At 40.5% G+C, this 17,133-nt stretch overlaps 1 protein-coding gene across 4 annotated transcripts in view; it reads right to left on the bottom strand.

Annotated features, from left to right (window-relative positions):
• The window catches only part of LOC127579563 (M-phase phosphoprotein 9-like), a 111,403-nt gene that overhangs the window by 21,276 nt on the left and 72,994 nt on the right, over positions 1–17,133 (bottom strand). For all 4 annotated transcript variants that reach the window (XM_052032428.1, XM_052032426.1, XM_052032427.1 and 1 more), the window contains exon 14: positions 12,551–12,727. In XM_052032428.1, the coding sequence (XP_051888388.1) occupies positions 12,551–12,727 (177 nt within the window). The remainder of the gene's footprint in view (positions 1–12,550; positions 12,728–17,133) is intronic.

Below are 17,133 nucleotides of genomic sequence, written 5' to 3' on the forward strand. Positions count from 1 at the left end.
AATTAAATGTGTAGATTTTTATTTAGATATTTAAAATAAGTAAGATTGCAAATAAAAGTAAAGGAAAATCTAGAAACAGCAACCTGGTTTACAGCTGTCCTTCAGAGAAGGAGATCTGCCATCCTTACCCAGCCGGTCTGTTTTATGACTATGCCCACCAAATGTTGTTGCCTCTAACAATTCAGTGGCAATTAGGGGAGGGCAATAAATGTTAGCAACACAATGTACGTCTGCATGTCATGAGCAAGTATAAAACAGATCTTTGGTCTAAATGACTGCAATAATGATTAGTGTAATATTTATACCAAGAGTGAAATCTCCCTGGGAAACAGCCTCACCAGAGTTGGTTGTTTCACAATTAAGAACAAGTGTTAACCAACCAAGCTAGAAGCATAGTTCTTATTTTTACACATTAAAATCTGTATATGAGGATGCAATTATATCGTTAAGCTTGCATAGACTGTTTGCCCTATAATCATGGAAAGAAATTTATAATGCAAATACAAAATATGATTATGAAATGTGGACTAAATTATACCCACACATACAGGTGTAATTAGCTATTCCCTTATCCGCCTTCTCGAAGTTATTTATCTCAGTTCTCATATGCAATGTCACAGGAATTCAGCTAGTTTAGAATAACACTTTACATTCAATTTGTTGCTTTTCAATTAACTCACACTTGGATCAGGTTATATGGCCAGCAGACACGAGATTTAATCCATTTCCCTTAATGCACCATACAACTTGCTTATGGCTTGGTCACTTGTTAACCATAGCCCTGCAAATTACTTTCTTCAAATGCCTATCCAATTTCCTTTTGAAAGCCCTGATCTACTTTCTTTCCACAGCACTTGCAAGCAGGAAATTTCAGATGATATCCACCCTCTACGGGGAGAGAAAAGATATTCATTCTTCATATCACCATGTCATTCCCCATCAATCTAAATTTGTGTCACCTAGTGCTTGAACCATCTATTAATGGGAACAGCTTCTTTCTAATTATATCTAAATGTGTTATGATCTTGTCCATTCCTTTCAAATGGCAGATGGAGTTTAATCTGGTCAAGTGTGAGGTGTTGCACTCAAATGCAAGGGGAAAATTTACAGTAAAAAACAGGACCCTTACGAGCATTGATGGACAGAGGGATATTGGGGTTCAACTTCATAGCTCCCTGAAAGTGGCAACACAAGTAGATAGGGCATATGGCATGCTTGCCTTCATCAGACAGGTCATTAAGTATAAAAGTCAGGAAATCATGATGTAGTTGTATAAAATTTGGTCAGGCCACATTTGGAGTATTGCGTGCAGTTCTGCTCATCCTATTACAGGAAGGACGTGGAGGCTTTTGAGAAGTGCAGAAGCAATTCACCAGGATGCTACCTGGATTGGAGTGTATTAGCTATAAGGAGAGGCTGGACAAACTTGGATTGTTTTCTCTGAAGCAGAGGGTCAGGGGAGACCAGATACAATTACGACAGACTTGGATAGGGTAGATAATCAGTGTCTTTTTCCCAGGGTAGAAATGTCAGATACTAGAGGGCATAGCTTTAAGCTGAGGGGTAAAGTTTAATGGAGATGTGCGGGATCTTGTATTTTGACAGAGAGTGGTAGTACCTAGAACATGCCGCCACAGGTGGTGGTGGTGGAAGCAGACACAATAGTGGCATTTAAGAAGCATTTAGACAGGCACGTGAACATGCAGGGAATGCAGAGACATGGATCATGCAGTCAGATACGTTTAGTTTAATTTGGCATTGTGGTCAGCCTGCGCTGTACTGTTTTATGTTCTATGTAAAACATATAATTAAAACCTAAAAAAATGAGCTCATACTTGTTAGAATTAAATTTTGGTATCAAAGAGGCTCGTTAACATTAACAAACACCAAGCACATTAGAAGAGTCTCTTTTTCTTCCTTTCTTTTACAATATTTTTATTAATTCCGCAAAGAAAATACAGAATACATGAATCAAAAAGATAAAATACTACTAAATACATTGTGTTAAATCCTACTTGAAATCACAATACTCTATATTAGTAATCAAAAATGATAATTAATTAATAAAAATATTCCAATTTATTTGTTATTATAAAAAAAATCTAAACCCACTACCAAGACTGAAGCTGTTTGGTAACAAAAAAAGGACAAGGAAAAACCCTTAACACATAATGATATCAGCCAATATCTGTACTTTAACCACCAGATCAAAGGTTTTGAAAATAGTTCAGAAAAGGTCCCCACAACGTTTGAAAGCCTAAGTTAGAATCAGAAATTGAACAATGGATCTTCTCTAAATTTAAGAATGACATAACATCCTGTAACCATCGAACATGAGTAGGCGGAGTAACTTCCTTCCATTTAAGCAACACAGCCCTCCTGGCTATAAGAGAAATAAAGGCCAAAGTGTGTAGATCAGAAATCTCCAAAGTTATATCTTTTTCTCCAACAATCCCAAATAATGCAGTCAAAGGATTAGGTTTAAAATTTATTTTAAAAAGCACAGAAAAAGTTTTAAACACCCCTATCCAGTATTTTTTAAGACTCGGACATGTCCAAAACATCACAAGATCACAAGACAAGGGAGCAGAAGCAGGCCATTCGGCCCATCGAGTCTGCTCCAAGGAAAAGGGAAAAAGAAATGGGGTGGGAAAAAAAAACTATTCTAATCCCATTTTCCAGCCTTATCCCCATATCCCTTGATACCCTGACTATTTAGATATCTGTCTATCTCCTCCTTGAACACCCCCACTGATCTGGCCTCCACTGCTGTGCGTGGCAAGGAGTTCCACAATTTCACCACCCTCTGGGTAAAGAAATTTCTCCTCATCTCTGTCTTGAAACTGTACCCTCTAATTCTAAGATTGTGCCCTCTGGTCCTGGACACGCCCACCAAGGGAAACAGCCTAGCCACATCTACTCTATCCTTTCCTGTCAACATTTTAAATGTCGCTACGAGGTCCCCTCTCATCCTTCTGTACTCCAGTGAGTACAGTCCAAGAGCCAACAAACGCTCATCATACGTAAGCCCTTTCATTCCCGGAATCATTCTCGTAAATCTCCTCTGAACCCTCTCCAACGTCAGCACATCCTTCCTAAGATGCGGGGCCCAAAACTGCGCACAGTATTCCAAATGAGGCCTCACTAGTGCCCCGTAGAGCCTCATCAACACTTCCTTACTTTTATACACTATACCTCTCGAGATGAATGCCAACGTAGCATTCGCTTTCTTAACCACCGATCCAACCCGGTGGTTAACTTTTAAGGTATCTTGTACGAGTACCCCCAAGTCCCTTTGTACTACCGTACTTTCAATCTTCTCTCCTTCTAGATAATAATCTACCCGCTTATTTCTGCTTCCAAAGTGTACAACTGCACATTTCTCAACATTGAATCTCATCTGCCATTTCCTTGCCCATTCTCCTAAACTGTCTAGGTCCCTCTGCATCCTTTCTATTTCCTCTATGCTCCCTACTCCTCCACTTATCTTGGTGTCATCCGCAAACTTAGCCACACAACCATTTATTCCATCATCCAAATCATTGATGTACAAGGTAAAAAGGAGCGGCCCCAACATCGACCCCTGCGGCACACCACTAGTAACCGGTAACCAACCAGAACGAGATCCTTTTATTTCCCCCCTTTGCTTCCTGCCAACCAGCCAATGCTCCACCCATTCTGCTATCCTACCCATAATTCCATGACCTCTCATCTTATTAATCAGTTTCTTGTGAGGCACCTTATCGAAGGCCTTTTGAAAGTCTAAATACACAATGTCTACCGCCTCTCCCTTATCCACTCTACCTGTGATTTCTTCAAAAAACTCCAATAGGTTGGTCAGACAGGACCTCCCCTTCACAAAACCATGTTGACTAGGTCCAATCTTGCCTTGCGCCTCTAGGTATTCGGTAACCTCCTCCTTGAGGATAGATTCCAATAATTTTCCCACCACTGACATCAGACTAATAGGTCTGTAATTTCCTTTGTGCTGCCTCCCACCTTTCTTATACAACGGAACTACATTCGCTACCCTCCAGTCCTCCAGAACCATGCCAGAATCTATCGATTCCTGGAAAATAATCGCCAATGCCTCCGCTATCTCTACAGCCACCTCCTTCAGAACCCGGGGATGCACCTCATCTGGTCCGGGAGACTTATCAGTCTTAAGCCCCTTTAGTTTTCCTAGCACCTTCTCCCTATTAATCTCAACTGAACTCAGTTCCAATTCGTGAGACTCCTGACTAACCGGCACATTGCTTATGTCCTCCATGGTGAAGACCGATGCAAAATATTCATTCAATTCCCTTGCCATCTCACTATCGTCCATTATAATACCTCCTGCACCGTTATCAATTGGTCCTATGTCAACCTGTGTCTCTCTTTTATTCCTTATGTATTTAAAAAAGCTCTTAGAATCCTTCCGAATGTTGTCCGCCAGCTTCCTTTCATAACTCATCTTTGCTTTCCTCATGACCTTCTTAGTTTCTCTTTGCAGATTTTTAAAAACTTTCCAATCTTCTGTTTTCCCACTAATTTTTGCTACTTTGTACGCCACCCCTTTTGCTTTTATTTTATTCTTCACCTCCCTCGTTATCCACATCTGTGCCTTTTTTCCATTCAAAACCTTCTTTTTTCTTGGAATATATCTATCCTGCATTTTCCTTATTTCCTGTAGAAATTTCTTCCATTTCTCCTCCGCCGTCCCTCCAGCTAACTTACTCCTCCAATCAATTTGGGCCAACTCTTCTCTCATACCTTTGTAATTTCCCTTATTCCACTGAAATATCGATACACCAGTTATCAGCTTCTCCTTCTCAAACTTGAAACTAAACTCAATCATATTGTGATCACTTGTTCCCAGTGGTTCCTTTACCTTTAGTTCCCTAATCACGTCGGGTTCACTACACAGCACCCAATCCAAAACAGCCAATCCCCTGGTGGGCTCCTCAATAAGTTGCTCCAGAAAAACATCCCTTAGACATTCCACAAACTCACTCTCCTGAGTTCTACCGCCTTGCTGGATTTCCCAGTCCACCTTCATGTTAAAATCCCCCATAATTATCTTCACATTGTCACTCTGGCACGCTTTTTCTATCTCAATCTGCAACTTATGGTCCACTTCCTGACTGCTGTTAGGGGGCCTATATATGACTGCTACTATTGTCCTTTTACCCTTGCTATTTCTTAGCTCCACGCATAAGGATTCCACTTCCTCTGACCTAATGTCCTTCCTTTCTATTGATTTTATATCACTACTAACCATCATGGCCACACCTCCCCCTCTGCCTACCCGCCTGTCCTTCCTATACACTGTGTACCCCTTGACATTCAGTTCCCAATCACATCCATCATGAAGCCACGACTCAGTGATTGCAACGATGTCATATTTATTAACCTGTAGTTGTGCCACTCGGTCATCTACTTTATTCCTGATGCTACGTGCATTTAAATATAGTACGTTTAGACTGGTATCTGCTATTGATTTTATTGTACTTCTATTGTTCAGCAGATTATCCTGACTTTCTACCTGTCCATCCTTCTTACTATCTTCGCTACCTACTATCTTAGACATGTTCCTGTAGACCTCATCCCCTATCCTATCATTCGGTATCCTAACATCCTCATCCCCGATCCTAACATTCTGTATCCTAACATCCTGATTTGTTGTACTTCTATTATTCAGTAAATTATCCTGACTTATCACCTGCCTGTCCTTCTTGCCATCCTCAATGGATTCGTTTCTATACACTTCCTCCCTCACCTTAGCATCTTGTAACCTAGCATCCTGGTTACCATCCCCCTGCCAGATCAGTTTAAACCCTCCCCTACAACTAAATTAAACATTCCCGCCAGGATATTGGACCCTTTGGAGTTTAGGTGCAACCCATCCTTAGCAAATAGGTCTTGCCTCCCCCAAAAAAGGTCCCAGGTATCCAAGAATCTGAAGCCCTGCCCCTTGCACCAGTCACTCAGCCACGCATTTAACTGCCAAAGCTTTCTATTCTTCCTATCATTGACACGTGGCATGGGTAGTAGTCCTGAGATCCTACTTCTCAACCTTCTCCCTAATGCCTTGTATTCCTCCTTCAGGACCTCTTCTCTTTTTCTACCTACATCATTGGTACCTACATGTACCAAGACTTCTGGCTGCTCACCCTCCCCTCTCAGAATATTCTTGACACGGTCCGTGATATCCCGTACCCTGGCACCAGGGAGGCAACACACCATCCGAGACTCATTGTCGGTATCGCAGAATCTGCTATCCGTACCCCTTACTATCGAATCCCCAATAACCACTGCATTTCGCTTCCTCTGCTGGACCACAGTACCAGACACGGTGCCAAGGTCCTGGCTGCTGAGGTCTTCCTCTATGAAGTCATCCTCTCCAACCGAATCTAAAATGAGATATCGGTTTTTGACGGGGACCGCCACTGAGGTGCTGTCTACATATTCTTTATAACTCCTGTCTATCTCCTGCTCGCTCTCCCTAACCAACCGAAGGTCATCCAGCTGCTGCTCCAGACTCTCAATCCGTTCCTTGAGGAGCCGCATCTCGGTGCACTTTGCGCAGATGTAGTTATCAGGGAGTCTGGTCGTCTCCCAGGGGCCCCACATCTGACACTCCAAACACAACACTAATCCCAGATGCATACTGCTGAATATCACTGAGCTCAACAACTAAACTAAACTAATAACTTACCCCCTCTCTATAATCTCGCCTCTTTCCCGCTCTCGCCGAAGCCCGTTGAGCCAAAGCCTAACCCACTCTGCTCCCTCACACTCAGCTGCCCGCTCCGACGCTGCCCGCTGGATATGCTCGTCTGCTTTTTAAATCGCCCGCGCGCTTCCGAGTGATGTCACGCGCCTGCGCAGTCACTCGCCGCTGTCCCGAACGCTAGAAAGAGAAAAAAAAACCTCGCTCGTTATTTTCCGGCACTCTCCGCTCTCTCGTCGCTGGAAAGAAAACTGAAGGCGAACCTCCGACTTTTAAATCGCCCGCGCGCTTCCGAGTGACGTCACGCGCCTGCGCAGTCACTCGCCGCTGTCCCGAACGCTAGAAAGAGAAAAAAAAACCTCGCTCGTTATTTTCCGGCACTCTCCGCTCTCGTCGCTGGAAAATAAACATGTGGATTAAAGAAGCCTCTCCATTATTGCATATATCACAATAAGGAGATATATCCGAATAAAAACGAGATAGCTTGTCTTTGGACAAGTGAGCTCTATGGACCACTTTACATTGAAGGAGAGAGGGACGGGCGCATAATGATGAAGTATTGACCAATTCAAAGATTTCATTCTAAGATTTCTCAGAAATTGAAATCTGCAAGTCTTGTTCCCAAGCATTTTTAATTTTATCTAAAGGAGCCTTACTCACTCTTAATAACCTGCCATAAATATTAGATATTGAGCCATCATAAAAAGGCTTCAAATTAAAACTTACAGCTAGTAAGTTCTTATCAAGACTCATGGGAAATGTGTGTAATTGAAATTGGAGAAAGTCTCTAATTTGTAGATATCGAAAGAAATGAGTTTTTGGTAAACTGTAATTAGTTGACAATTGTTCAAACAAGGAAAGATTTCCTCCGACAAACAGGTCCTGAAAACAAGTAATACCCAATTTGTCCCATTCTTTATAAACTACATCAGTCATAGAAGGTTTAAAAAAACAATTAGAAAAAAATGGGACTAGACAAAGAAAATCTCAATAAGCCAAAATATTTTCTAAATTGTAACCAAATCCTCAAAGCACATTTAACTACCAGATTATCAGTTAGTTTATTTAATGATAAAGGAAGTGAAGAGCCAAGCAAAGAAATAATAGAAGATTTTTTTTTAACAGAATTAGCTTCCAAAGAAACCCATACAGGAAAAGCCTCATGATTAATGTAAAGTAACCAAAACGTAAGATTTCGTATATTGACTGCCCAGTAATAGAACCTAAAATTGGGTAAGGCTAAACCTCCATTCTTTTTAAACTTTCTGAAGGTGAGTTTTATTTAATCTAGGATGTTTGTTTTTCCATATAAGAAGATATAATTGAATCAAGAGAATCAAAAAAGGACAGAAATAAAAACAGGTAAGGCCTGAAATAGGTATATAAATTTAGGTAGAATATTCATTTTAATGGAATTAATTCGGCCAATCAATGATATAGAGAGGGGTGACCAATTTGATAAAACCCTTTTCACATATTCAGTAAGGTAAGAAAATTTTCTTTAAATAAGTGTTTATAGTTTTTAGTAATTGTTACGCCCAAATAGGTAAAATGATTTCTTACAATTTTGAAAGGAAGGTTAATATCAAATGATATCAGCTTATTCAAAGGGAAAAGTTCACTCCTGTGTAAATTCAATTTATATCCTGAAAACTGGCTAAAACAGGAAAGTAGAGAATATAAATCATCAGCATAGAGTGAAACTTTGTGAGTAATACCTCTTCTAAAGATACCAGCAATATCTCTAGATTCTCGAAAAGCAATAGCTAAATGTTCTAAAGCCAGATCAAAGAGCTCAAAGGGCATCCCTGTCTGGTTCTGCGTTGAAGTTTAAAAGGTTTAGAATTTTGAAAGTTAGTAAGAACACGAGCAGAGGGGGATAAATAAAGTAACTTAATCCACTGAATGAAATCAGGCCCAAAGTTAAATTTCTCTAAAGTTTTTAAATAAGTAATTCCATTCAACCCGATCAAAGGCCCTTCTCAGCATCCACAGATATCACACATTCCGATATTTCCTTAGAGGGAGAATAGATAATATTCAGTAGGCAACGAATATTAAAATGAGAGTAACGATTTTTAATAAAACTGTCTGATCATCGGATATAATTGATGGTAAAATATTCTCCAATCTACGAGGCAGAACTTTAGATAAAATTTTAACATCAACGTTAAGTAAAGAAATTGGTCTGTACGAAGAAGATTCCATTGGGTTCTTATTTTTCTTAAGAATGAGTGAAATGCAAGCTTCATGAAAAGATTGTGGTAACCTACCCAATTTAAAAGAGTCCAAAAAAAACAGAACATAAATAAGGTATAAGCAAAGAGGAAAAGGCCTTATAAAATTCTCCAGGAAATCCATCAGGAACCAGAGTCTTTCCACAGTGCAATGAACGTACAACCTTGGCAATTTCCTCATAAGCAACAGATTGATCCAACTGTTTTCGGTTATCAGCAGAGAGTGTAGGTATGTTTAATTGGTCAAAAAAATTATTCGTTATGGTATCATCTTTAGGAAAATCAGAACTATAAAGTTTAGAATAAAATTCTCTAAAAGTATCATTTATTTCTAAATGATCAGTTGTCCTCTCACCATTAGCTTTGCAAATTTCTTTAATCTGCCGTCTAGCAATAAAGGTTTTTAATTGGTTAGCCAGTAATTTACCTGTTTTGTCTCCATGAATATAAAATTGACTTTTATCTTTTAAAAGTTGACTTTCAATTGGATACGTTAAAAGAAGATCATATTTAGTTTTAATTTCAACTCACCATTTATATAAAGCAGGATCTGGATCCAAGGCATATTTTTAGTCTGGTAGTTACAACTGATTAGCTAAATCAACTCTCTCTCTGTTAGCTTTTTTCTTAATGCTTGCCGTATAAGAGATAATTTGTCCTCTAATAAAGGCTTTAAAAGCATCCCATATAATAAGACTGGAAGTCTCTTCCGGCATATTTTCTTTGAAGAAAACAATAATTTGTTTCTCCAAAAATTTTAATGTCTTTATCAGATAACAAAGTTAGATTAAAACGCCAAAATCTGTTTGTTTAAGGGAATCCAGGAAGATTTAAAGATAAAAGCACAGGAGCATGATCTGAAAGAGCAATAGAAGTCTCTAAGAGCTAATTCAGTCATGCATAGGCCTTAAATACCCATCACTTCAGATCAGCTCCAACTTTCTATACTACAAATACAAAGACTTCATGTAATACATTTAATCATGAGTCACACAGAGCTGCTCTTTTTCTTTTTACAAGGCTTGTGGTGGAGCACTGCATCCCAGACAACAACTTTTGAAATTTGATATTCTTCTGGTAATGCACCTTCAACTGAAGCTGCATTATCTCATTGCCTCTAAACTGAGCAAACTTTTAGGAGTCAACCACATTGGCAGAAATGGAGTCACAAATAAGCCAGAAAAGGTGAGGACACCAATGTCATCTGCAAACTTATTCATGCTTTGTACATGCTCATTGTTGCTGGGCCCATTGCTATCCGTCATCTATATCAATGATTTGGATGAGAATGTACAGGGCATGGTTAGTAAGTCTGCAGATGACACCAAAACAGGTGATGTCACTGACAGTGAAGATGGTTATCAGGATAGTTACAGAGGAATCTTGATCAGCTGGGTAAGTGAGCCGAGGAATGGTAAATGGAGTTTAATTCAGATATGTGCGAGGTGTTGCACTTTGGGAAGACAAGTGAGGGGAGGACTTTCACAGTGAATGGCAGGGCCTTGGGGAGTGTTATAGAACAGAAGGACCTAGGAGTACAAGTACATGGTTCCCTGAAAGTGATGTCGCAGGTAGACAGGGTGGTGAAGGCTGCTTTTGGCACACTGGCCTTCATCAGTCAGAGAACTGAGTATAGAAGTTGGTATGTTATGTTGCAGGTGTACAAGACATTGAGGCCACATTTACAATATAGTGTTCAATTTTAGTCACCCTGCTATAGGAAAGATGTTAATACGCTGGAAAGAGTGCAGCGGAGATTTACAAGGAGGTTGCCAGAACCTGAGGGGCTGAGTTATGGAGAGAGGTTGAGCAGGACTTTTCCAGTGGAGTATAGGAGAATGAGGGGTGACCTTACAGAGGTGTATAAAATTGAGGGGCATAGACAGTCTTTTTTTCCCGGGTAGAGGAATCAAGAACTAGAGAGCATGGGTTTGTGAGAGGGGAGAGATCTGATAGAAACCTGAGAGACAACTTTTTCATTCAGAGAATGGTCAGTATATGGAATGAGCTGCCAGAGGAAGTGGTTGAGGCAGGAAAATTAACATTTTAAAGAAAATACTTGGACAGGTACATGGTTAGGAAAGGTTTAGAGGGATATGGGCCAAACACGGCAAATGGGACTAGCTTAAATGGGGATTTTGGGAGGCATGGACCAGTTGGGCTTGAAGGGCCTGTTTCCATGCTGTATAACTTCATGACACCAAATTTCTTCCCTTGAATGATATTAGTGAACTAGATGGACTTTTACAAAAATCCAGTGGTCTCACTAGTTTGTGTTTAAATAATTCAACAAACTGAGCTACACCTAGGTAGATATAACGAAACATACAGTAACATTGTATGGAGTTACAAGGACAGGCTGCGTAGGCTAGGACTTTATTCCCTGGAACATAGGAGATTTGAGGGGTGACCTGATAGAGGTATATAAGATCATAAGGTGCATAGACAGGGTGAAAACACATAGTCTTTGTCTCAGGGAGGGAGTGATTAAAATCAAGAGGTCATGAGTTTATGATCAGAGGGGAGAGATTTAAAAGGGACATCAGGGGCAGCTTCTTCATGCAAAGGGTGGTGTGTATTTGGAATGAGCTGCCAGAAATAGTGGTTTAGGCGGGCCCTTTCAGCAACATTTAAAAGCCATCTAGATAAGTACATGGATAGATGAGGTTTAGAGGGCTATGGGCCAAACATGGCAAGAAGGAGTTTAGGAAAGTGTGAGGCCATGTACTTCAATAAGGTATCAAAAGGCAGAGACTGCAAATTAGAGGAGTAAAGAGGGATCTAGGTGTCCTTGTACATGAAGCACAAAGAAATCACCTGGTGCAACTTGAAATTCAGAAGGGAAATTAGTAGCCTTTGTCGATAAAGTTTGAAAGTAGAGAAGTACTGTTACAATTGCAGAGGATGTTGGTGAGGCTGCACATGAAGCACTGTGCAGAGTTCTGGTCCTCTTATTTAAGAAAGGATACAGTGATTTTGGGGGTAGTCCAAAAAGCAATTCACTAGGCTAATTCCTGGGATGTCCCATCATGAACAGCTAAAAAATATATCTGTAATCTTTGGAGCTCAAAAGAATGAGAAGTGACCCTACTGATGCATACAAAATCCTAAGGACACATGACAAGGTAGATGCTGAGATGTTTCTATCGTTGCCCCTCGTGTGTATTCTTGTGTTGATGACTTTTCATTAGAACTATAAGCATGGGAAAGCAGGAGTGTTTTAAACTACAGAAAGGAAAGAAGTGGAGAGAACAAAGGGAATGTCTGTGATTGGGTAGAGGTCAAGATTGTCCTGGTGACTCCAATGCTTTTTGGTGTCATCCAGTTAATCGTGGCTGATCAGTCTGTTGGAATGGAAAAAGAGCTGAATGAGAACAGATGGAGGAAAAGCTGCTGGAACTGTGAAATGCAAAACGTAGTAGATCCTGGAAATATCCAGCACTCGGTTTCTAATGTTCAGCATCTCACAATTCCAGTACTGTTTTTTTCCTCAATGAGAGGTCACTGAACAGAAACATTAATTCTATTTTACTCTCCAAGATGTTACCTGATCTGCAATTTTCTGTATTCATTCCTAAGGGATAAATGTTGGACTGACCTTCTGGGCTGCAAGTGAGTTTCCTCAAATCCACTGCCAGAAACACTGTAGCTACTCTCCAAAGGTCGTCCTGTGAAGATGGAATAATCAGAACCTGGAGTCAGCCACTTCCGTCTTGCCACATCAGTAGAAGGAGATTTTACAGGAGAATGATATGGATCGTGATGGTGGAAAAGGCTGTTTTTAAACAATAGAAATAATGAAACAATTCAGAGAAGCCACGAATGAGATAATATTGATTAGTGCATAATTATTTACTTCAATGTTTCATCTGTATTCTCAATTAGGAGGTGCCCATTTAACTTCTCAGATGGGGACATAAGTTATATTTTTGTTAATGGTTACAACCCTGGATCTCAAAGTCCAGATGTGAAGGATTATCCAAGCTGTATTCAGTAATCCACTCCCATTTATACTACTACTTATCCAACAAACACCAGTATTTATATATTGTCTTTCAATGACGAAAGTTGACACACAGTCAAAAGCTCTGTCAAAGCAATTGATTTTAAAATGAATTTTAAAGGAAGGAAGAGGTAGAAAGAGATTTAGGGAGGGATTTCCTCAGCATAGAGCCTCAGCAGCTGAAGGCACAGCTGCCAGTGGTAGAAAAATCAGAACATGGTATCTTTACGGCGTTGTCACCAGAGATAATTCAATGAAACCTATATCTGTTAGGGAGTTTTTATATTTGTAATCTAATTTCCATTTCAGGTAATTCATCAAATTTGGCCAAAGTTCAAAGACAAATGGAAAATTAATGAAATGTAATTTAAAATTAGTTTGTAGTTGCCTACAAGTAGCTTGTAACAAAATGCTTGCTTCCATGCTTGTATCAATAAATTGCAGATGTTAACATGCCTCATAACGCATTGTTACCTAAAATCATGCTGTAAAGGACCTTTCTATATGACTGAAAATCAAATGCCAGAATTATCCAGCATACAGATTAACACACGATTGAAGTGAATTCAAATTAACTTATTTTTAAAAGCTGCATTAATGGCAAAATGTTAATGGAAAAATCCCAAAGGCTTGAAAAAAAATTCACATTTAAAAATAAATATATCCATCTCCATGTTGGATGGAGCAGATTGCCCTTATGCAGTGAACCCTGACACACCACATGGCTGCTCAGAGAAATATGTGAAGACAGCAAAACATGAGTGATGGCTGGAACATGGTAAGGACTGCATACCACACTGTCCACCTTAGACAACCCCACTTTCATGCCATTATAAACTGCTCGTTTCAGTTGAGGATACTTAGTTTGGGGTCCAAGTCCATAGCTCCCTGAAATTGGCCACATAAATCGATAGGGTGCTTGCCTTTATTAGTCAAGCCATTGAGTTCAAGAGTCAGAAAGTTATGCTGCAGCTTTATAAAACTCTGGTTAGGCTGCATCTCGAGTATTGCATTCCATTCTATTCACCCCATTACAGAAAAATACTTGGAGGCTACGGAGGGGGTGCAGAAGAGGTTTACCAGGATGCTGCCTGGATTAGAGGGCATGTGCTATGAGCAGAGATTGGACAAACTAAGGGTTGTTTTCTCTGGAATAGAAGAGGCGCAGGGGAGACCTGATAGAAGTTTATAGGATTATGAGCCATACATAGAGTAGACAGTTGGTAACATTTTCCCAAGGTCGAAATGTCTAAATACTAGAGGACATGCATCTCAGGTGAGAGGAGGCAAGTTCACAGGAGGTGTGTGGGGCAAGTTTTTTTAAAACACAGAGTGGTGGATGCCTGGAATGTACTGCCAGGGGTGGTGGTGGAGGCAGATATATTAGAGGTGTTTAAGAGTGTTACGGACTCAGTGAAAGTCCCTTTAAGATAGAGAGTGTGTGTGTATGTGTGTGTGGGGCGTGCTTACGTCAATAGAAGATAAAGGACGTAATGATGTTGTTGAAGAAGTAAGAAGAAGGAGAGAGAGAGAAGGGAGAGAGACACCAGCCTGCTTGTTTTCTCTATCGATGGATGAGAAACAATAACTGTGTTTGCCACTGAAATCCATGTATGGAAGTTGGAAGTAATCCGGTGGAGTTCACTTTGTTGCTGACCTGTAGAAGGAAACAGGTATTTGTGTGTGGACGACCACGATTCGGATGCTTTTCGGGGTGAGGAAGTCACTACCGAGTAAACACTGAAGTGTCGCTGGGGTTCCATCGTGGAACATTTGGATTTCGTATTTACTCTCTCTATGTTTCTCTACGTCTACGTCTTATCTTCAGACAACGGTGGTTGTTGAAGAAGCCCTTGCTCATGTTTCACCTTATGGCTTGCGGAACTGAACTTTAAGAACCAGTCCGGAACTGGGAGTTTTGGACTTTGCCACAAACACACCCGAAGAGTTTAGTTTTGGGGTTAACGTTCGAGGTTTAACATTTTTGAATTCTAACATACTAACATTATCATAAGTAGTGATTAGTAAAATAGTTTTTAACACTGAATCATGCTCAGTGTATTTCTTTTGTTGCTGGTTCGTGACAAAGAGGCTCTTAGATAGACACATAAATATGCAGAGAATGGAGGGATATGGGCCATGTACAGGCAGAGCAGATTAGGTGTCATTAGTTTAATTAGTTCGGCACAATGTCGTGGGCCAAAGGCCCTATTCCTGTGCTGTACTATTCTGCATTCTATGTTCTGTGTTGGCCCTGTAGTGATCACCTCAAACTGCATCTGTATTCTTCATATTACATTCACCACCACCCATGTGGTCTTGAACAACTAGATCTCTTATTAATCCTTCCCATCACACATCACTAAATCTAAGACAGTCTGTTCCCAGGTCGGTTCCATTACATGCCACTCCAAGAAGCAACCCAACGCACTCCACAAATTCTTCTTCTACGATACCAGTCCAGCTTTCCAGTCCACTTTTGATAAATTATATACTAAAATAAATTAATAATGATTCTTACCTCCAAAATGTTCTCCTTTCTGCCACCCTTTCCACTTGCCCAGATTCATTCCTAAAACTAGGTCCAACCCCACTCCTCTTACCAGACTTGCCAAAACTGATTACAAAAGTTCTCATTCTGCACAATGAAGTTATAAAAATAACTGCAGTGCCATTTGCAGCAGTCACACTGTTTATCTGGAGTAATTGGGATTTACAGAGGATTAAACTTTAAATAGTATTTTTCCTCTGGAGGTTTAAGTCCCATTTCTCAGTTGGGTCACACGTTGATTGTTACGAGAGGCACGGCCTGCTACCCGGCCTCCTGCATCACTCTGATGCTAGAGGAAGCTAACAATCAGCTAAGGAGTAACAAATCACCTGATGGAACCGCCTTACTACTGTAGAAACTCATGGTCTAGATTCCAGTGTGCAGGGGTAATTCACAGCTGCTAATGAACCTAACACCGGGTTTTAAGCTTCAACTTTCAAATTAAAGAAAAAATTAAATTAGTCATCATAAAGGAGGCAAGCAAATAACCCATTTGACAGGCATCTGTAGAAGGCAGCAAATAGAGTATAATGAAGGTGGAGAATGAAATTATCCATTAGAAATGAAAGGAAAACAGAATTTTCGATTTAGGAGAGTCTAGCTTCATTTTTTATCTTAGAACAGTAGAGCACAGTACAGGCCCTTCAGCTCACAATGTGTGCTGGCCTATATAAACCTACCCCACAATCAATCTAACCCTTCCCTCCTACACAGCCCATAACCCTCCATTTTTCTTACATCCATGTGCCTATCCAAGAGTCTTTTAAATGTCCCTATTGTATCAGCCTCTACCACCACCCCGGCAGTGCGTTCCAGGCACCCACCACTGTGTTAAAAACCTAGCTCTGATGTCTCCCCTAAACTTTCCTCCATTCACCCTAAACAGATGTCCTCTGGTATTGGGCATTGCCACTCTGGGAAAACCTGCTGGCTGTCCACTCTATCTATGCCTCTCATAATCTTATACATCTCTACCAAGTCGCCTCTCATCCTCCATCACTCCAAAGAGAAAAGCCCTAGCTCACTTAGCTTTTCCTCATAGGACATGTTCTTTAATCCAGGCAGCATCCTGGTGAACCTCCTCTGCACCCTCTCTAAAGCTTCCACATCCTTCCTATAATGATGTGGCCAGAACTGAGCACAATACTCCAAGTTTTATAGAGCTACAACATTACCTCACCTCCTTCTTCCTCTTGACTAAATGTTCCATCTCTCGTCAACCATGGTTCCTTTATCTGACCATCCTTTCCCGTCTCAATGGGACAAACCTATCCAGAACCCCTTGCAAGTGGTCCCTAAACAGCCTCCACATTTCTGCAGTGCATTTCCCTGAGAACATCTGTTCCCAATTTACGCTCCCAAGTTCCTACCTAATACCATCATAATTAGCCCTTCCCAGATTAAGTACTTTCCCATATCATCTGCTCCAATATCCTTTCGATTTGGAAGTTCTTGTAACAAATCACATACAGGTCCAACAAGCAAATGATAAGTCTGCCTTTGCTGCAGGGGAGTCTGTGTACAAGTGAGACAACAACTGAAGGAGCCAAGAATGATTTTGACGACTTACCCAAGGAATTACACACTTACAAGTGGTGCAATAAAGGTTCTCTGGGTTGATTCCTGA

This window comes from Pristis pectinata, chromosome 17, assembly GCF_009764475.1.
Source record: "Pristis pectinata isolate sPriPec2 chromosome 17, sPriPec2.1.pri, whole genome shotgun sequence".
Classification (NCBI taxonomy): Eukaryota; Metazoa; Chordata; class Chondrichthyes; order Rhinopristiformes; family Pristidae; genus Pristis; species Pristis pectinata.